Source organism: Lathamus discolor, chromosome 4 (assembly GCF_037157495.1).
Source record: "Lathamus discolor isolate bLatDis1 chromosome 4, bLatDis1.hap1, whole genome shotgun sequence".
NCBI lineage: Eukaryota > Metazoa > Chordata > Aves > Psittaciformes > Psittacidae > Lathamus > Lathamus discolor.
This window is the reverse complement of record NC_088887.1, coordinates 83,131,990-83,154,123: the sequence shown is the minus strand read 5'-3', so window position 1 is coordinate 83,154,123 and position 22,134 is coordinate 83,131,990. Positions and strand designations below refer to the sequence as shown.

Genomic DNA, 22,134 nt, shown 5'->3' with positions numbered 1-22,134 from the left:
GTCCCCAGCAGCTGAAAAGCTCATGGTAAATGCTGTCATAAAGTGGGAGATATGTGCAACTGTAAATATGTTAAGATGTTAAATATGTGAAGATGTGTTTAAGGCATATTAGGGGCCACTTGTAGCATAGGCTGTAGGCGTACCTGTTCTTACCTCTTATACAACATTTTTTGCAGCCATCACCTGTAATATGTAGGTTAGCTCTGCTTTCTAAGAAGTTTTATTTCCAGTTCTAGCAAGAATACACTAAGAAAAGCTTTGCATGCAGTCTGCCTCCCCCCACCCCCACGCATTGTTTAATTACATGCTCTCCCTAAATGAGGCTAAATCAGCTGAATTGTTTGTAACACTTGAGTTACATCAGAAAAATTCCATCTGTGAACATTTTAAGGCATTCTGGTTTTCAGAGATTTTGTAATCGGTTAGTGGGTCAGAAATAGATCACTTAAGATCCAAGAGATACAGGAGGTAAATAGCTTTTGGGTATCTGTTGCAATTAGCTAATGTGAGTCCATCTAATTCATAGAATCATAGAACAGTAAAGGTTGGAAAGGACCTTAAGATCATCAAGTTCCATGCCATAGGCATGGGACACCTCACACTAAACCATATCACCCAAGGCTCTGTCCAGCCTGGCCTTGAACACCTCCAGGGATGGAGCATTCACAGCTTCCCTGGGCAACCCCTTCCAGTGCCTCACCACGCTAACAGGAAAGAACTTCTTCCTTATATCCAATCTAAACTTCCCCTGTTTAAGTTTGAACCTGTTACCCCTTGTCCTGTCACTAGTCCCTAATGAGGAGTCCCTCCCCAGCACCCTTACAGGTGACCTTCAGGTACTGGAAGGCTGCTATGAGGTCTCCACGCAGCCTTCTCTTCTCCAGGCTGAACAGCCCCAACTTTCTCAGCCTGTCTTCATACGGGAGGTGCTTCAGTCCCCTGATCATCATCGTGGCCCTCCTCGGGACTTGTTCCAACAGTTTCATGTCCTTTTTATGTTGAGGACACCAGAACTGCACACAGTACTCCAAGTGAGGTCTCACAAGAGCAGAGTAGAGGGGCAGGATCACCTCCTTCGACCTGCTGGTCACGCTCCTTTTGATGCAGCCCAGGATACGGTTGGCTTTCTGGGCTGCGACCGCACACTGAAGCTGGCTCATGTTCATTTTCTCATCAACCAACACCCCAAAGTCCATCTCTGCAGGGCTGCTCAGAATCTCTTCTCTGCCCAACCTGTACCTGTGCCTGGGATTGCTCCGCCCCAGGTGTAGGACCTTGCACTTGTCATGGTTGAACTTCATAAGGTTGGCATCAGCCCACCTTACAAGCGTGTCAAGGTCCCTCTGGATGGCATCCCTTCCCTCCAGCATATCAACTGAACCACACAGCTTGGTGTCATCAGCAAACTTGCTGAGGGCACACTCAATCCCACTGTCCATGTCAGCGATGAAGATGTTGAACAAGACCGGTCCCAACACCGACCCCTGAGGGACACCACTCGTTACCGGTCTCCAGCTGGACTTTGAGCCATTGACCACAACTCTTTGCATGCGGCCAGCCAGACAGTTCTTTATCCACCGAGTGGTTCACCTATCAAATCGATGTCTCTCCAATTTAGAGACAAGGATGTCATGCGGGACAGTGTCAAATGCTTTGCACAAGTCCAGGTAGATGACATCAACTGCTCTACCCCTGCCCATCAGTTCCATAGGCCCATCAGAGAAGGCCACCAAATTGGTCAGGCAGGATTTCCCCTTAGTGAAGCCATGCTGGCTGTCACCAAGCACCTTGTTGTTTTTCATGTGCCTTAGCATGCCTTCCAGGAGAATCTGCTCCAAGATTTTACCAGGCACAGAGGTGAGACTGACTGGTCTGTAATTCCCCGGGTCTTCCATTTTCCCCTTCTTGAAAATGGAGGTTATATTTCCATTTTTCCAGTCGTCGGGTACTTCACCTGACTGCCATGATTTTTCAAATACGATGGCCAGTGCCTTAGCAACTTCATTTGCCAGCTCCTTGAGGACCTGCAGATGGATTTCGTCAGGTCCCATGGACCTGTGCGCATTCAGGTTCTTTATGTTCAGGTTCTTTATGTTCAGGTTCTTAGTGTGTTTTATAATTTTACAAATCTTTCAGTATTTTGGCAATGGAAAGTTATACATTTACACCTCTCTGCCCTTCCTCTAATTTGAAAAACTTCATGGTTAACAGCTTAAAATGTCGCTAACTCTACTAATAATCAAGAATATTTATGTTTAGTCATTTTCATACAAGAAATACCACCAAATATTATAAAACCAAGCTGTTTCTTGCTTTGTGTGGTCCAAAAAGTTGCACTTCTTATTTTTTACTGTGACACAGAAGTGATCTCATTCATTTTAACATTTTTTTAAGCATTTTTTTATTTCTGTTGGTTCACTTTACTCTTTTTGAATAAATATTTATGCCCTTTATTTCTTCTGATTTTCTGAAACCAGAAGTAACAGAACTACTGTGCTGTGAAATCATCCATAGAGTCAAAATGCAGGGCAGACAGGATACTGAAAATGGGATTGATCTTCTTGTGTTCAGAACCACTTACCAGATCTTGAGATAAGCTTACTCATAAACTTTATTCCAGGTACCCTTTGTTTCATGTGCAATTTAGAGTGTCCATTTTAATAATGTCTGAAAATTGGAAAATATGTATTTTGGATAAACTATTTCAGCTAAAGAAGAAATTTATGATAATGCGGTAAGAAGGGGTAGATGAAAAATACATCCTTCACTGAGTAGCAGTGCATGCTCTTTGGTTAATTTGTACGTATATTTAACATTATCTTTTCATGTTGATTTTAAAGTTTTTAGCTTGGTTGATATAAACAGGCCACAGATACAATTCACTTGGAAAATTTTGCTTTTATTTTCCAGAAATTACTATTTTTGAGTTATTTTATTGCATATGCTTCTGCAGGATAACTTTTCTCAGGGAAAATATTATGAACATCATCAGCTGTTCCAACACCCTTGCCTCATTTGGAAAGCTGCTGAGTTTTGTTTGTTTGAGTGTTTTTTTAAGCAAACTCCAGCAGAAATAAAAGAGGAGCATTTCAAGGGCAGTAGTCTGGTGTTTAGATACCAGTTCAGTATAGACTAACATGGATTTGTGTGTTTGGGTAAAGGTCTGTTCTTACGGATTTACAGAGTATTTTTATACTCAGAACCTCTCTTGTTCAGTGAGGAACGGAATTCACTGTAGGAAGTTGTCGCAGATTTTATTAAAGGGGAAAAAAAAATCTTACTTTGTCACCTTTGAAGTTGTATTGAGAATAGTAATCTGGGGAGAAGTTATGGAAGAATAATGGAAAAATCTTTAATTTGCTGTAAGTATCTGTAACTATTTTTAACAAGACCCTGGTGTATTTGGGATGTCATAAATGTTATAAACATAATGAATGTAATGCAGATACTCAACTCAGGTCTTCAGCAATGAGGAAAAGAAATTACTCCCTTAAGGTGAAGTTGTAATTGAGTCTAAAAGTTTGTTAAGGATTTCAGAACAAACTCTGAATAACTACATAATATAAAATAATATTTAAAATAGAAAAGCACAGATTTTCTTTCCTTATTTTTTTTTCTAACTTATTTGTGCGCATAGTATGGATAAGGCAGAGTTGAATTTGCAGGGCTTGTGTGAAGGATTTAATTATGTGTAATGAACTGCTAACGTAGGTTATACAATGATACAGATTTCTGAGACACTAATAATTATGATTCATTGTATCACATTCCTTAATGATCGTGCACTTTTGGCAAGGCTTGTGAGTCCTTTTGTGCAAATAAAACATCGACAACACTTGCAGAGAATAACAATGAGTGAATAAATGGGTCTGAAGACACTTGTCTGTAGCTTCAACTTAAGCCCTCCTTGCAAGGAGAGCCTCGCTGGATGAGGTGTTTTGGCAGAGAGAAGATGTTGGCTATCAAGAACTGCTACAGAATCCCAGCCTGGCAGCCCACCAAAAGAGTACCTTTTCTGGGGCAGCTTTGCTCTGAGGGCAAAGTCTGTTTGTGTGCTACATGGACATTAATCTTTGGCCAGTGATAGTATTAGGTCAGAGAAGGAAAAAAATAGAAGCAGTGAAATGGGGGCAGCCACCAGCAGTGCTGGGACCAGAAGACAGAAGCAGGTGATGCCTGTTCTGGTGGCCTGCCAGAAAGAAGCTGGGCCACAGATCCCAGACTGACTTCAGAGAAGCAACAGCACTGGGGGGAAGAACTTGCTGGAAAAAAATCAGAACTGAAGCATCTGAGTAAGAGGCAAACTGCTGTCTTTCCTGTAATTTTGTGGAATGCGTGACAAAATAAAGGACACTTTTGCCTGCTTTTTGACCCGTTTCTCACCAGTCTTGGATATGATCTGTGCTGTTGGATGCACATTTTCAGGAGAGGGCAGAAGATCTTGTATTTCACAATTCTCTGTTTTTCCTATGCTGTAGTCAGCAGGCAATTCAGCATGGATACCACATAGGGGAGAAAGCATAAACATGCTGTAGGTGATTTTTGGTGCATCATTCTGCTGCCCATATGTGAAAAAGGGGCAACGTATGCCACCAGCACTCATGAAGTGACAAGCATGTGTGTGTATGCATGAACTATTCTGAGAAGGTGGTAATAAACAGTTCCTGGTTAACTCCCTTGTGTGAATTTGCATTTTCTTTAAACTTAATACCTCAATACTACAGTGTCTGTAGGTCATGCTGTTACATCTCAAAGAAGCCTGGGAAAGGCGAAGATTATCTGTGATGTTTTATATGGCCGCATCCTACTTAAACATCATACTTACTTTGGCCTAAATTATCATTGAGACTCAGTAGTGGGTCACAATAACTGTGGATGCTGTAGAAGGTACAAGTCCTTTGGAGTTCCTTGGTGGTGTTAATATCAACATCTTCCCAACAGAACAAACTGTAAACAACTGATATTTTTAGGCTTGCCACTGAACCAGATTAGTGCAGAAGAGGTAGCAGAAACTGTAGCAAATTTCAGCATTCATCATAAACAGGACAATTTGGGCAAATTACTTCTTACCTGAGAATACATCTCTATTCTTTCACTCCTCCTCTCTGTTAATTTTCTTATCAGTCATAGGAGAACAAAATGCTGTAGGAAGGGAAGGTTTGCTACTAGCAGTTTGGAAAAACACTTTTGTTTTCTTCTCATATATTTCCAGCAAGTTTGTTTCTAGTCGTGTCTTGGCATCCTGAAATAATGTTAAAATCTCATAACTCGCATCTTCTACTCAAGCTCACAAGAGCCAGCGTTCCATTTACAAACAAAATGTCTGTAAGACTCTTTTCACTGTTCTTAAGAGGGGAACAGGTGACAGAGACTTCAAGAAAGATAAAAGAGGATGCATCATCCAAGGAGATGAAAGCTGCAGAATGTCATCAAGACAAACATTTCTGGGTTTTCCCCAAACACAGAACTGACCTGCTATTTTCATTGCTTTTCAGGGCCATTTATCTCAGCAGACACAAGGACCCATCAAAGAAGTAAACACAGATGCTTGATGGATGAGAACTTGCAGGTACAGCAGGAACCTGCTGCCTGAGGACTGAATGAATCAGCAGTAGAGCAGACTGCTGCAAGGAGAAGGGACTAATGAACAGGAAGCAAAGGACGTGGATGTCCATGACATGGAGGAAATCCAAGCTACTTCTGTACCTATGCTTACTGCTTTTGTAGCTGCAGCCACTGGACAGTTCAAGGCTCAGATCATGCCTGTGTTGGCTGATACAGTTCCTGACTGGAAAAGCATGTAGAGTCTAAGGAATTCTGCTTATATGACATGATACATGAATAGTATTAGGAAAACTATTTTACGCAGTACCATTTTCCCTACCACCATCCTTCTGCTCAGACCTTTTTTGCCAAGTGCTGTAATGTTGACCTAGGATTTTAGGACCTAGGATCTTAAAAGAGTAGGCTAGGCTAGAATTAACAGTAGCTATGAACATCCCATATTCATGAATTTTCTGCCACTCTGGGCCAAGGATTGCATCATAGGAAGACAGTTCCTTTCCAATTTGCAAAATCATGATTATTTCAGTAAATAGAGTTATCTAGTAGCTGTATGATGCCATTGTTTTCATCCCCAGGACAGTTTTGGAAGCCTGATAACTCTTTCATTGTTATTATATGAGTGAGATTAATACACACCACCTGACTGAACCACAGTGATAATTCCTTTGCTAACATTTATCGCCGTACCACTGACAGTTTCAGCCTGCCATCGTTAGTGAGGAGTGACTGAAGCACAACAGCTCTAACTCTTTGATGAAGGATTACCCTTAAGCTGGTACTTTATTAGGATTTGGTTGTATTCTAGTTTCCAGGAACTAAAACCTTGCATTTCCTTTTCCTGCATTGAACCCCACCCTATCTCACCTCCCATATCTACTGTTTGATTTAAAAACTATGAAAATGTAGTGTATTTAATTCATGGGAATATTTAAACTATTTCCTAGACAGCAGTGGTTTTCTATGTTTGACTGCCTGTAGTAACTGAAAGTCAACCTTAGGTGAGGTGGAAGAGAAGAAGATCTTATCATCACAGAGCTAGTGTACATGGTACGGTGTCTAGGGCAGACAGGCACTAGTAATTGGGACCTGGGACATGGAGATTAGAAATGCTGAACCTTTGAAGTACAAGGATGTTTTTGACTATTTGCAGGATTTTGTACCATTCTTATCATGAGGACCAGTCATAAAAAACAGCTGGAGTTATAGCCTTGCTGTGACTGTTTGCTGGAGTTACATAGGCATCACATATATTAAAGTTACTGTTAGTGGCTATTAATACCTTGTATAGCTAGGTCTGTACTGTCGATTCTTATTAGTCATCAGTTCTTAGCAGCTTTAAGGATTAGAGGAGCTCATGCTGGTGCTAAATAGGTTATATATTTATGTGGACTGATAAGCAGAGATTCATAAGTCAGTTGTTATTTCTGTGGACTCAACTTGCCCTGTGTGAGCTACGAGGTCAGCCCAGAACAGCAGTTCCAAGCCATGTGATGTGTCTTTTCTGTGCAAAAATCCAAACCATCAATCTTGAAATGCCCTGCTTGCCACTGGAGAGAGCCATCATAGCTGTCTGTTTTAAGACAAGTGTGCCCCTGCTTTCTGTTGTAGTGGAAGAACTGGAGGCAAACATCTGCCAGGCACTGGAACCTATGGCATGGGCAGGAGCTGGTGGCCTCCATGCGGACCATGTTGCCATAAGAAACATAGCCACCTCTGAGGGGCACAGCACTGGTGCTTGTCAACCTGGCCAAGAGGCCAGCATTAGTTATAGTGTCAATTGCTGTTTAACAATTGACCTATTATTTCCCCACAGTTGTGCTTTACTGAAGTCTGTCATGTCACAGGAGGCAATTCAGGTCATTCAGTGTGTGCCCTTTTGCCCCAACCAGTCTCCTCTGATTATACAGAATAGAGTCATCCTTTGGCCCTGTGGAAGAAGAGACCAAAAGAGCTTCATCTTGGATTATCTAATGCTGTTGTGTTTGGGGAGTCCTTTTAATGTATCAGCCTTAGTTTTGGCTTCTGTGTCCAAATCAGCTAGCGTGAGTGAAGTTGCAGACATCTTCTGACTTCTTGGGTACTTGCCTTAGCTGTTGAACCTGACCCAGATGCATTTGAGGCATTTGCAGCTTTCTTCTTGTGGAAGACCCTTACAGGCCTGTTGTGAAAAAGCCCACCAAATCAGGCACCACAAGTGGGGTAGGAGGGAGAACCACCAGATGTGGAAATCCTGATGTCAACCCGGGACTCCAATCAACTGAAAAGCATCAAGACTTAGCAGGTTTTGTGCATGGCCATCTGCAGAAACTTAACATGCTAATAAGGTTAGGTACTGAGTGGAATTTTTTAGCATCTCATTGGCACCTGAAAGCAAGACTTCAGTCACTTCGGATGGACTCACCTCACCTGTCTTTAGACATACATCCACGGTGTAGATACATCTGTCTGACTTTCACTGCAGCCTTACTTTGTATTCACTGCAAAGAAACAGGCACGTTCAGGGCATGATTCGTCTGACCTACTTTACACGTTTTTGTGAAACTCTTCCTATTATGACACTTCAGTGTTTAAATCCTTGTGATTCCAAAAATGTACTGTATATTGATGTCTTTAAAATTATTTGTGAATAATCTTGCTGTTACAGTAGTCAGAAGGGTTCAGTTAGTAGGCTGTCAATAACATATTCATATTCTTTCTGCAGAGCAAAAAATTTCTGAATTAATTTGTTTTAATTTTTATTTTCTACAGAAATTGTTCAGAGGCTGCATCTGTTTGTTGGAAATTCTGACATGACCATGAACATTGTCTTCTTTTGCTTCAGATAAACTTCGAAGAAGCATGCCTAATCTTGCTCGGATGCCAAGTACCCCCACTGTTAACAGCAGTGCTGGCTTTGCTAATTCTCCAGTCACTGTGAGGAACAGTCAGAGCTTTGACTCCAATTTGCATGGAGCAAGTAATGGAATTTCAAGGTTGCAATCATGTAGTAAGTACCTGTGTTCTTTGGCTGCACGCAAGGAATTGACAGTGATAAAATATATGTCCCAGTCACTGTTCCTCTGCTTTATGAAAAGTTAAAATCAGATTGTGTTCCTTTTGCACCAGATTTTAATATAGCTCAGGATTTTCAAAGTTTCTGTTTTGGAAAGCAAATTCTGCCAGTCTTGCTATGCATTATTGAGAGTTTCATCACCTTTTTTTTTTCTTTCTTTTCCCATTCCTTTTGTGCCAACTGTAAAACTAAAATTATAATACCAGTAAGTAGTAGTGGTAGTGCAGAAGCACTGTAATGCAATTAATTCCTGTAAACTTATATTTTTAGTTTTGATACTAGAATTGAAAACTGCTTTTCTTGGTAACTTATACAATGCTGGGTTTACAGTACACTGTGTAAATAATATCTTAAAATACATGACCTCTCTCCTGCTGAAGTTAAGCCACTTCTGAGCAAGTGTGATAAACAGAGGGTTATGTCCGCAAGTGTAATATACTTGTTGAGTGGGGGAATTAAAATTACTCTGTAATATGTTCAGTTTAGGTGACTTCTTGATGGGGGGGATGAAGAGAGTATTGATCTAGTGGGTGTTATAATTATTAATGTAGAACGCGTCTTTAAATAATCTGCTGAGAGTTGAAAAAGGATTGGTCTGTATGTGCTGTGTTAGTTTTATGTGCTTCAGGCTTTTGACAGTTCGCTTTTGATGTGTGGCCTCTGAAACAGATGCATGCCTGGTTGTACACCAGAGGGCAGGATTGTGTAGCAAATCTGTATATAAAGCTTCTGGAGCCAGTAGCATTGATTTAAAATGATAGTTTACATAACATTTGCCTTTGAATATGCGGTTATATTCAAGATCTTTTTATAGCCTTTTGCTTATTTTTATACATAAAGCTGAGACTCCTGTGATGTTTTATAATGCTTTATGCAACTTTCCTTAACCAAGATATGGTTATGCTCAGCAAACTTACAAAATCTAAATGGTCTAACTAATTAATTTGTATGTTCAGCAGTTTCTCCTACTTAAAGCTCTTTTTGTAAAGGTGGAATTAGTGTGCTTGTAATGGCTAATAAAACCTTTTTGAGGGGAGAAAGAAGGGTGGGGTGAGATTTTTGTTCAGGACGGGGATGGCACAGGGTATTTTAGTTCACTGCAGTGTTACTAGACACAGTATTGAATACAAGGGAACTTTTGGCAGTTCCTAATTAGTAAGTAAATTGATAAATTGATAATGATGTAATGCATAATGATACATATAATGATTTATCCTTACTCATATCTCTCTAGAAATGAGTAATACTACCTAGCATCATCTGTTGCATATTGACCTTGCTGCTTCCTTTTCTACCACTCTTTACAGTTCCATCACCAGGACAGCTTCAACACAGAGTTCACAGTGTGGGACATTTTCCAGTGTCTGCCAGACAGCCTCTCAAAGCTACTGCATATGTAAGCCCAACTGTACAAGGTAGTAGCAATAGTAGCAGCAGCAGCATTCCTGTGTCCAATAACTTGCAGTTATATTCTAACACTGGGATCCCAATGCCAAACAAGACTGCCAGTCAAGGGATTACAGGGCGCAGTGCTCTTCCAAGACCATCACTGGCCATCAATGGGAGTGGCATCCCCAGGAGTAAAATTGCACAGCCAGTTCGAAGGTAAGAGTTAAACAGGCCTCCTTCCATATGTGGATGGCTTTGGCTTAGATTGTGTTTGGGTGTTTTTGTTCAGTTGCTTGGCTTGGTTTTGTTGTGTTTGTTTTTGGTTTTTTGGGGGGCTATAAACCAGAAGATTTTCTAGCTCCCAATGCTGAGTCACTGAATGGGTGAAGATTTCTTTCCAGAAATAGCAAACAGGTTTTTCTGGTACTTCCTAGTAAACTATGGTAATTGATAGGATGTAATCACATACAAGTAAGAATGGTTTGCCACCTGTCAATAAGAAATAAAGCAAATGCATCCCTCTTGTTGTGAATGGCAGTGTACTGCAAAAATGCAGCTTGTGACATTACAGCATTGTGAGGAAGAAACTGTCTTGGATAGTATAGTCTTGTGTTGAACTCTCTTCAACTCCAGCTGGGAGACAATAGGCGAACAGGGAATCCTGAAATATCACATACTTGGCAATGAGCTATGCTGTTAAGTGAATGTATTTTTGCATTTTTTCCAAGAGAATTTAACTTCCAAATGATTTTATTTTTTTAGGGTATTAAAATAAGCTTGAATAAAGATAACAGAACATACAGCTAAGAGTAAGTACTCTTAGCTGTATGTTCTGTAATTAATAGGTGATGAAGTTTCTCAAAGAGAAATGTCTATCAGTTTGCATCAACTCTTCCAACTACTTCTCCTCATCTCATGCATCCCTCCTTGTGTGAGGGCTTGCTGTACGACCACCTGGTTTTCTGTTTGATGAACTGTCGTTTAGATCTCACCATTTTTATACTTCTCACTAAACTGGCTAAATCGAGAGTAACTTCAATTGCTCACATTCTCACTTTGGTTGAGTTACTTGGGAATTACACTGATGTGACTGACAACAGATTTTGACCAACTGCGGTGAAACTTTCATAAAGAGCCATCAGGTTTCTTCTTTGACGAAGCCTGTACCATGAGATTTCTATTATAGCCTCCTTTGCTCTCTGCTGGAGCTCTCTCTGTTAGAGCTCTTTATAGTAGATGGTTTTCTTACCATTTTTTTTTCTAACTTTCCCCCACTTCGTGATCTTCTTCAGGGCTCTTAAATCTTTCATAGCAACATGTGAGAAAGATACTTCCTAGGCCGCGAAGACCAGTCCCCTTGCTATTTTGTAACTTTGCATCCAACAGACAATATTAAAGAAAAACAAAGTTGAGATTTCAGTGGGAGGGTGAGACACCTCGCTCTCAATGCTGGTTTTATTCAAAGCTGCTTCAGATCAGTAACAAAGCCATTTATAGTCCAGAAAGTCAGGGTTCCTGTCCTCTTACCTTCAAATATACCTTAGCAGGATCCTGTGTTGCCACAGAGCCAGACCAGTGATCATTGATGGTGGATGGTCTGTAGGAATTAATGGATTACACTGTAGGAATGACAAGTTTATACATCTCTAAAAGCACAGGCAGATAGGAATTCTTTAAGACCCTTGATTCATTTTATTTATGCATGTGGAAAATAAGGGCAGTTTCAGTTCATGTGGAATTTTCTTGGAAGCAGTTCAGCCATCAGAGGCAGATTTTCTCTCTGTTGATTTTTGTCACCGTGGTCATTCCAAGGAATGGTATTTCACTTTACCAGTCAAGAGTCTAGACTGAAAAATTAAACTGTTTCTGTTCATTACTTGATTAAAAGTAGAACAGGTCTTTTATTTTTTAAATAGATCAGATGTTCAGGGATAAGTACACATTCAGAGCAGAGGTGTGTCTTCATACGTATGGCCAGGCTGTTAGGTAGCCAAATTACTGATATTTTAGCTATTTAAAATAGGTTGTTAGACACTTTATATAGGACTGGCATTAGGGAACTTCAGTATTTACTGCATAGGATCAAACACAGGATAAGGGAGTACTTTAGATGATTTGTAAAATAAATTATAATAGACAAGGTAACAACTTGGCTAAATATTAACCACTTTTCTCCTTGCTGCTTGAGATTCATGCATCCACATGCAGCGTAAAAAAGTTGTAACCGTACAGTCCATCTTTTCTTGGCCTTACAAGTGAGACAGCACTTTTTTTTTTTGTTCCTATTGAATGGATTCAGACAATCCCTCAGCCCTCTCCAGTTCTATGCTTGGGGCTTCTTGCAGACCCCTGCCTTCGAGTCCTTCATTTTCTAACCTTATGTGAGGCAGCATGGCAAGGTGTACTGGGAGATGAGCAGGATAGCTAGGCTGCTTTACAGTAACCAACCAAGAGAATTACTGATGGTGACCAGGGTCAGCCAACGGTCCCAGTCTCCAGATAGGTCTACAGTGATGAAGCAGGTTGCAGCTAAAGCCAGGAAATCAGTCAGCAGCTCAGAGTCTGGATCAACCCAGGTATCAGGCACAGGCATGGTAGCAGTGTAAGCTCAGCTCTGGAGCCAGGGTGGAAGGCTTGCTTTTTCCTGCTGCCTTGTGCCTGGTGCCAGTCACTGGAATCCAGCTGGTGATGGAAAAGTAGAAAGGGACTGCAGACCCTCAAAACCTGTTATCTCAAACCACAGGGTATTATACTGACAGCCTGTGCCTGTTTGAGATGGTTTTCAGTGCTGGCACATGTGCCTGTTCACTGCCCGGGATATACAGTGATATTCTTAGTTATTTTCAACTTAGTTAATTATTATTTACTTTGGCCCTCTCAAAGAAAAAGTGTGAGAACAAAGCTTGAGACCTGGCTTTACAAGAAACAGTTTCATGGAATTGAGCTGCTTTATTTTCATCAAATTCTGGTGAAATAAAAATAAGTTTGCAATGAATTAGAGAGAACCTTCCTCATCAGCAGTGTGTTGGCAGTCACACAGAGTGAGATGGTTGGTTTTCCTTTTTTTAATCTTACTTGAAAGATTTAAAAGATACAGCTGCCACCATAGTTACCTGGAGAGTTTGGAATGTGGTCAGGAAACATTTTATAATAAGAAAAAGCACTCACTGATTAGTGAAAGAAGCAGCTTGGTTGTGAGGGTGAGGGCCTGGAGCATGGCAAGTTCCAAGTTGGAGTGGTGGTGCTGGGAATGGCGTCTCTCAGACTTCAGCTGTGGGGTAGAAACACATTGTCACGGGTCTTGGATAAAAAGGTCTGGAGCAAGATTTGGTAGAGTTCTGCAACTGCGAAGATCTTCCTGTTAGATCTTTGCTGACCATAGTGACAAAAATAGGTTTTTATCATCTTTAGCCCTGAAAACACAAATCTTCCTATTTAGAGGGGTCTCATCATCATGCTGGTTATTCACCAAATTCCTTTTTACAGAGGTTTTAGTCTCTTAAGACCAGGAACAGTAATGGGGTCTCATTGGAAGTGGCCTTAATTTCACTGTAGATCTCTATATTTGCATTAGTGTGAAGCCAGAAATGAACCAGAGTGATGTCTTTAAGTAAGCCATAAAGCCACTGTCACTGGAGAAGTAAATGATGTTTCTTACCTTGATCTTTCGCGTGAAATATGACTTCCTTCACCTTTTTCTGTCATTTGGTTAATACAGTTTTCTTCAGCCTCCAAAACCACTTTCATCACTCAGCACGATGCGGGATGGGAACTGGAGAGACGGCTGCTATTGATGAAGGATACCCATCAACAGTGGAAAATAATGTGGATTTCATTACCCAGCTGGCTGGGTAACAATGGTTTGGGAAAGGAGGGTCATACAGTATTATTTCCCCTGGGATTTTAATATGTAACCATCCATAATGCAATGTCATTTTTAAAAAATGAACATCTTTTCGAGTACTAAATACTGCACTTAATCAGTTACCTGAATAGCTGCATTGTTACCAGACTAACAATGACAGTGTTGGCATATGGAACTGAAGAAAGTTCCAGAATATTTCCTTGGAAAGAACTAGGAGATAATGCTTTTGGGCAGCTTTGCCATCCTGAAATTCTAAGTTAATTTATTTAGTGTAAAGTCATCATGCATTTTTTTTTAATTTGGGGGGGACTTATGTATGTGCTTGAATTTTTTTCTAGTGTTTCCAGTACATTTTATTTTGTATACTTAAGTTCATTTAAACTTGCCTGAACCTTGAACAGCAGAGAGATAATTTAACTTTTCTGTGCCATAAATAATATTTTTGGGGTAATGTACTTTTTTAGCGCTAGGAGCATATCTTACAAAGTGGTACCATTGGCAATACAAAGCAGTATATTTATGTTGCAGAAGCACAAAAAAAAGTAGCATTCACTGGAAATTGCCATCCAGCTGGGTCAGCATGGTTTTGTTGGTCTTTCGCCATTTGTTCAATTGTCATAGTGTTTTGTGTTTAAAACGGCAGCAAAAGTCACATTGCACTTACAAAGTGGTCTCTAAAACTACAGTTGATTTTCAGTACTTTATTACAAAAGAATTAAATTGTAATGTTTTATTAACAGTTGCTTATGGAAAATGAGTTTTAATGCAAATAAATTTTTTGATAGACCTTTTACAAAATCCAATTGCACTAATCAATGCTTTCTTATAATGGCATATGACTTAATATTTGATTACAACTGTGTATACTGCTGTTTTGGAATGTTTCAGAAATAAAGAATCTATTTCAGCAATAATTCAGCTCTTGAGCGTGCAGTGTAAACATTATCAAACTTTAGCAACTGACATCTACTCAAAGTTTTTATTATTTAGTATTTGTAAAGGTTATGCTGGATTTTTGCAAATACTAACTAAGTTCAGCTGAAAATTTCTGGGTCATTTTAATTGTGTTATGAAGCCATGGTATTCATTGAAGACATATGTATTATTTTTAGTCAATCTTACTATGAGCTTAAGAACTTTTTCAGTTCAGTGTTCAGATTCTGCAAGTGCAGATATGACTTACAGTGGGAAACAGATTGTGTACCAAGCGGGTCTTTCACTGTGGCTTTGAATTCCTCTCAGTTTTGCTCTGAATTTGCTCGAGGACCTGCATTTCTTAAACGGGCAAGCTAAAAGAAAAAAAGGAGAAGCATTTAGTGGTGAGTAAAACCTTCATTACACTGAGAAGTGATTGTATAGTAGTGCAGTAGTATCCCTGCACAGCATGATATTGTTTACCAGGGATAATAGATTTTTCATGTTAGTTCTTATAATCCAGTTAAAATCCATTTTATCAAAAAAAGAAAAAAAAAAGGCAGAACTGTTGAAGAGGGTATCAATAAATATTCCAATGATGAAATTATCTCTACACAGGCAAGTATTCCAACAGGAGTGTCCCAAACTTAGTTCATAAGAAGCTTTCATTGGAAAAAATTACTGCTGGTTAAACCAATGAGTCGTTTGTGGACAAACTGTTGTCCTTAATTGTTTATCTTGCTTTTGGACTGATTGTGGCAGGGGTGCAGAGCCAGCTTGCGAGGGTGCTTTGATATTTGCCTGTGACATGAGGGCTGCAGAACCTCCCAGATTAATAAACTGTCATGGCTCCTGGTGCTGGGGAACCAGTGCTCTCTATTTCATGAAAAATGGTTAGAGTCTAGTGGCAATGATTAGCTTTTGCTTGTTGCTGTCTGTGCCAGCCCTGGTCAGAACTGTCTCTTCACTCTTTCCCTAGCACCAAGATTTTACCTGTTTTCCTCCATTGTCTGGGACATCACAACCCTACAGTACTCTCAATTTTACAAATAGGTTGCAACTGTTAGAGGTAATACTGAGTTGTACACAGGAGGGCAGTACATACTTCGAAAATGTTTTCTTTTTGGTAGTTAAAGCTCTTCTATTTTCCAGGCTCTTGGTTTGAACCCAGTGCATATATTTTCTTCCAGTGTTGTTTATGTATGATGCCAACACGTAAAAGGAAGGTGCCCAACTGTTTGTGATTTGCATTTTTAAGTTTCACATTACAACATGTGATGTGGAGAGTCAAGCATTTTGGATATAATGAGCTATTTAAGTTAAGATGCCATCGTTTTTCCTGTTTTAGTTATCCTGTTCCCTTGCAATACATCATGTCAGGATTTGGTAACCTTATAACTTTGCTGTTTTAATTGTTTCTGTCAAGTATCTGTCACTCTGGGTACCATCAGACTTCAGGAGGAAATGCAAGGTGTGAGCAGCCTGATCTCTTGTACCCTCAAAAGAATCTAGAGAGTCACACTGGTTTCAAGCACAGGCTGTGATACTCCTGCTGTTTGCCTTTTGATGGTGGAGCTGGCTGTCTCCCCTGAAATTAGCATCAACTAACCAGGTACTATTGCATAGTGTCACGTACTTCACTGAAGTGTAACTGGGGGCAAACCGTGTGAAGTATGCAACATAAAACCACCTCTGTCATGCTCAGTTTTGTGGGAGGCAGAATCTCCTCCAGGGCAATTGCAAACAGCAAGGCCACTCAGTTATTTTTAAGAGTAAAGAACCAAGCTTACTTTTCACAACCAAAACTTAGTATCTAAGTGTAACGGAACATTTGAGAGCTCTGTCTTTGCTCCCTCTTTGGTGGTTCTCTATTGGTCCATGATTGCAAATCCCATTCCTGTCTCCTTGTTGCTGCATCCCCAAAATTGCCTGTCTCCTTCTGTTGAAACTGTAGTAGGGCTCAGCTCTTGAGCTGATGGCAGAGTCATGACTCAACCTTTTTCTCTAAGGTTTTTTCCCCTCCCTTTTTAGTCACTGGGGATAAAACCTCTACATTTCCAGTCATTCAGCACCATAAATGTCTTTGCCTTTTCTAGAACCTAATATTCTGGGTAGGTTAAAGGCCTGCATGCATAATAAATTTCCCTAATAATTTTCCTTTCTCATCCCTACAGCTAGTGCGTTCATCCATTACCTCCTCACCTGAAGTAATCTTTGGACTTGTAGTGTCTTCATCAAGAGATCTATCCAAACTAAAATGATAATATGATAAATAAGATTATTATAATTATATCTTATAAGATTATTATAAGATAATATAATAAATGCTTGGAGTGATGTAGAGATATTTCAGCTGCTCCAGCCAATGAGCTGGCTTCATTTGAGCTTGGCTCAGATGCCTCTATACAAATGCCCGTAGAATGGGGAGCAAACAAGAGGAATTAGAGATGTGTGCATATCTACGGGGGTATGATATAATAGGCATCACAGAAACATGGTGGGATGGCTCCTATGACTGGAGTGTTGGAATGGAAGGTTACAGGCTATTTAGAAAAGACAGGCCTGGCAGGCGGGGAGGGGGAGTTGTCCTTTGTGTTAAGGATAGGCTGGAGAGTATGGAACACTGTCTGGGGGCAGGTGAGCAGTTTACAGAGAGTTTGTGGGTCAGGGTTAAAGGGAAAACAGCCGTGGGAGACATTACTGTGGGGATCTGTTACAGACCGCCTGATCAAGGAGAACCTGTGGATGAAGCACTCTACAGACGGATAGGAAAAGCCTCACGCTCGCAGGCCCTTGTTCTCATGGGGGACTTCAACCACCGTGACATCTGTTGGAACGATGGCACTGCACGGCACAAGCAATCCAGGAGGTTCCTTGATTGTGTGGAAGACAACTTCCTTCTGCAAGTAATAGAGGAGTCGACAAGGAGAGGTGCCATGCTTGACCTTGTGCTCACCAACAGGGAAGGGCTCGTTGGAAATGTGATGCTTCAGGGCAGCCTTGGATGCAGAGATCTCAAGATGGTCGAGTTTGAGATCCTCAGGCCAGTGAGAATTGCGTGCAGCAAGCTCACTGCCCGGGACTTCAGAAGAGCAGACTTTGGCCTCTTCATGAGACTGCTTAGTAAGGTTCTGTGGGATATAGCCCTGGAGGGCAGGGGGGCCCAAGAGTCTTGGTTGATATTCAAGGATCACCTGCTACAAGCTCAGGAGTGCTGCATCCCAGCTAGAAGGAAGTGCTGCAGGAGGGCCAGGAGACCTCCTTGGATGGATAAGGAGCTGCTGAGGAAAAATTGAAGGAAAAAAGAGGCTTATAAAAGGTGGAAGCAAGGACAGGCAGCCTGGGAAGAGTACAGGGATGTTGTCTGGAAAGCTAGGGACCAGGTTAGGAAAGCTAAGGCCCAGTTAGAATTAAACTTGGCCAGGGATGTGAAAGATAACAGGAAGGGATTCTGTAGGTACATAGTGAATAAGACGGACTAGGGACAATGTGGGCCCTTTCCAGAATCTGTCAGGAGAACTGGCTACACAGGATTTGGAGAAGGCTGAGGATCTGAATCACTTCTTTGCCTCAGTCTTCACTGGCAAAGGCTCTGACCACACCAGCCAAGTCTTGGAAGGCAGACGTAGGGACTGTGAGGATGAAGACCTTGGGCCCACTGTAGGAGAGGATCTGGTTCGAGACCATCTTAAAGAACCTGAATGTGCACAAGTCCAATGGACCCCATGAAATCCATCCACGGGTCCTGAAGGAGCTGGCGAATGAAGTTGCTAAGGCACTGGCCATCGTATTTGAAAAATCATGGCAGTCAGGTGAAGTTCCCGATCACTGGAAAAAGGGAAATATAACCCCCATTTTCAAGAAGGGGAGAATGGAAGACCCGGGGAATTACAGACCAGTCAGTCTCACCTCTGTGCCTGGTAAAATCTTGGAGCACATTCTCCTGGAAGGCATGCTAAGGCACATGAAAAACACCAAGGTGCTTGGTGACAGCCAGCATGGCTTCACTAAGGGGAAATCCTGCCTGACCAATTTGGTGGCCTTCTATGATGGGGCTATGGAACTGATGGGACAGGGGTAGAGCAGTTGACGTCATCTACCTGGACTTGTGCAAAGCGTTTGACACTGTCCCACACAACATCCTTGTCTCTAAATTGGAGAGATACCAATTTGGTGGATGTACCACTCGGTGGATAAAGAACTACCTGAATGGCCGCACACAAAGAGTTGTGATCAATGGCTCAGTGTCCAGCTGGAGACCGGTAACGAGTGCTGTCCCTTAGGGATGAGTGTTGGGACCGGTCTTGTTCAACATCTTCGTCGCTGACATGGACAGTGGGATTGAGTGCGCCCTCAGCAAGTTTGCCAATGACACCAAGCTGTGTGGTCCGGTTGATATGCTGGAGGGAAGGGCTGCCATCCAGAGGGATCTCGACACGCTTGTGAGGTGGGCTGATGCCAACCTTATGAAGTTCAACCATGCCAAGTGCAAGGTCCTGCACCTGGGTCGGAGCAATACCAGGCACAGCTACAGGTTGGGCAAAGAAGAGATTCAGAGCAGCCCTGCAGAGAAGTACTTGAGGGTGTTGGTCGATGAGAAAATGAACATGAGTCGGCTTCAGTGTGCGTTCGCAGCCCAGAAAGCCAACCGTATCCTGGGCTGCATCAAAAGGAGCGTGACCAGCAGGTCGAAGGAGGTGATCCTGCCCCTCTACTCTGCTCTCGTGAGACCTCACTTGTATTATTGTGTGCAGTTCTGGTGTCCTCAACATAAAAAGGACATGGAACTGCTGGAACAAGTCCAGAGGAGGGCCACGAGGATGATCAGGGGACTGGAGCACCTCCCGTATGAAGGCAGGCTGAGAAAGTTGGGGCTGTTCAGCCTGCAGAAGAGAAGGCTGCGTGGAGACCTCATAGCAGCCTTCTAGTGTCTGAAGGTTGCCTACAAGGATGCTGGGGAGGGACTCTTCATTAGGAACTGTAGTGACAGGACAAGGGGTAACGGGTTCAAACTTAAACAGGGGAAGTTTAGATTGGATATAAGGAGGAAATTCTTTCCTGTTAGGGTGGTGATTCACTGGAATGGGTTGCCCAGGGAGATTGTGAATGCTTCATCCCTGGCAGTGTCCAAGGCCAGGTTGGAGAGAGCCTTGGGTGATATGGTTTAGTGTGAGGTGTCCCTGCCCATGGCAGGGGTGTTGGAACCAGATGGTCTTAAGGTGCTTTCCAAGCCTGACTGTTCTATGATACTAAAAGATCATTTTCCTCTCTCCCTGCTTTCACCATGTCACTGCTTTGACCACTTCTTGTGTATTGCTACTGATTTACTCCTCTCTGTGGAATACAGTTTTAAAAGACGATGAGCTTCTTTTAGAAAACCATGGACAATATCCTATCCCTTTACTAGTTTCTTATTGATTGTGGGTTCCCATATCCATGATGTCAGCCTGCATTGCACCTGTTGCAAACAAAGCACCTCCTAGCTCCTTTCCACGTTGTCCCTTACTGTGGGGAAAGTCCCTCGTAAGCATAAGGGTCTCCGTTTTTATTTGTCTGCATATCCTTCCTTAAAAGCTTTTTCTTTGGTACAGTACCACTCAAAGCAAGACAACAGTGTCTTTCTGCTCTTGAGTCCTTTAATAGATGCTGTCTAGCCAATTTTCCTTTCTCTGATTGATGACTATTGCTGTACCTAAATTGCAAGTTGTTGGAGACCTGGATTCCTGTATTTTTCCTTTGTACTTGTATAGCATGAAGCCCAGTAGGATTTCAGGCCTGACATTACAATGTTTATAATGCTAACACAAATACTAAAAATTAGCATCTCGGTATGGAAAACACTATTTAAATATCTACTATGAACGGTGGATGAGGTTTCATACTTTAAAAGACTTGGGGCAGTAACACTTAAAAACAGGATGGTGGTGTTTAATCTTCAGGCATGACTTATCAATTGAGAAATTATGGATAAAAAAAGGAAATTACTAAGCCTGGATGACTTTTCCTGTCACCGTTGTGTTGAAAAGGGTATGTCCAAGCTGGTCTGGTTTAGTTTTTCCCAGCTGACCAGCTCATCTGCTCAGCCATCTTTTTCCTGTTGTCTACAGTTCCAGCTCTTGCTCTCACCAGATTCCTGCCTTTCTTGTAACCTCTCTCAGGGGTTATACATGCTCTTGTGGCTGGTGTGGTTCCTGACCATCCGCCTGCAGATCCCACCAGTTAGCAATTTTGCTCCTTGCTCACCAGCCTGGGGAGCAGGTCCTCAGTGCATCTGTCTGTTGGGACTTTCAGCTGTTACCTGGCAAGGTAAGCAGTTATACTTCATCTAAATTGACAACAGTGGGAGGGACATTTAAGGCATGAAGAGATGCTCATAGCTCTGAGAAGTTAGTAATTAATGCCAGAGTCAGTGATGCCTTAGCAGGGTCACACCTCTACTGTCTGATCTGACCAGGCTGCCCATTAGTTCCAAATGTAATTAAAGGGATTGGCGTTGACCTAAAGAGGCCCGAGAGATTGTATTTCTACATGTGCAGTTCAGCAACAATTTTTACAAAGCGTCTCATGAAAGGAAGTGGGGAGATCAGATAGATTCATTCTTGAAGCCTTGTTCCTCCTTTATATAAGCCAAGCACTTAGGTGGCTTTGGCATTACAATCCCTTACCCATAAACAAAATAATAATTAAAAAAGAAAAAAAAAGGTATTGGGAGTCCTTTGGTGCCTAAATGCTAATCTTAACATCATTTTCACGGCATTTTCATGATTGCACCGCTGAAGGCTTTGCAATACGAAGCAGCAAGCTGTGGTAGTCTGTTTTAAGCATCCTGAGCCCATAAGGGGAAAGGGGTGAAGGGAAAGGTCAGAAGTTTATATGTCATAGTATGAAACCTATTGTAGCTGCCATTTTGTGAACAGTGGCTCTGTATTTTGAAATGTCATTATGACACATTTTTGCAGATCTCATCACTTTTTGGTCATGACTAGCTCATATGGCTCCCCAATCCATTTAAGTGTATATGTAAATATGTGCTAATTTCTTTGCATGTATTCCATGCTACGTGGGAGGTTTTAATAATTTCAGCATAGTGGCAAGACAAGGTACTTTCAGCATGGAATTGGAAACTGGTTCATGGTTTCTGGGTCAGATTTAACTCTGCTTTACCATGGTAAGTCTCTCAAACCATTCACATTTATGGCCATCTCATCTTGCACTGTGACTTTAGCAGCTTTTATTCCTTATTGAATGTATGTGGACCAGTGCATTGATGTTTATGACTACAAATAGATGAGGTAGCTGAGAAGATAATATTTTTTCAGATACTGATAGGTACACTGACAAAGAACAT

At 41.5% G+C, this 22,134-nt stretch overlaps 1 protein-coding gene across 2 annotated transcripts in view; it reads left to right on the top strand.

Moving 5' to 3' along the window:
* The window catches only part of SLAIN1 (SLAIN motif family member 1), a 51,117-nt gene extending 36,434 nt beyond the window's left edge, over positions 1–14,683 (top strand). For both annotated transcript variants that reach the window (XM_065675807.1, XM_065675806.1), the window contains 3 exons: positions 8,387–8,551; positions 9,925–10,222; positions 13,725–14,683. In XM_065675807.1, coding sequence (XP_065531879.1) covers positions 8,387–8,551; positions 9,925–10,222; positions 13,725–13,800 — 539 coding nt within the window. In that variant the 3' untranslated portion in view covers positions 13,801–14,683. The remainder of the gene's footprint in view (positions 1–8,386; positions 8,552–9,924; positions 10,223–13,724) is intronic.
* Positions 14,684–22,134: the final 7,451 nt, after the last annotated feature.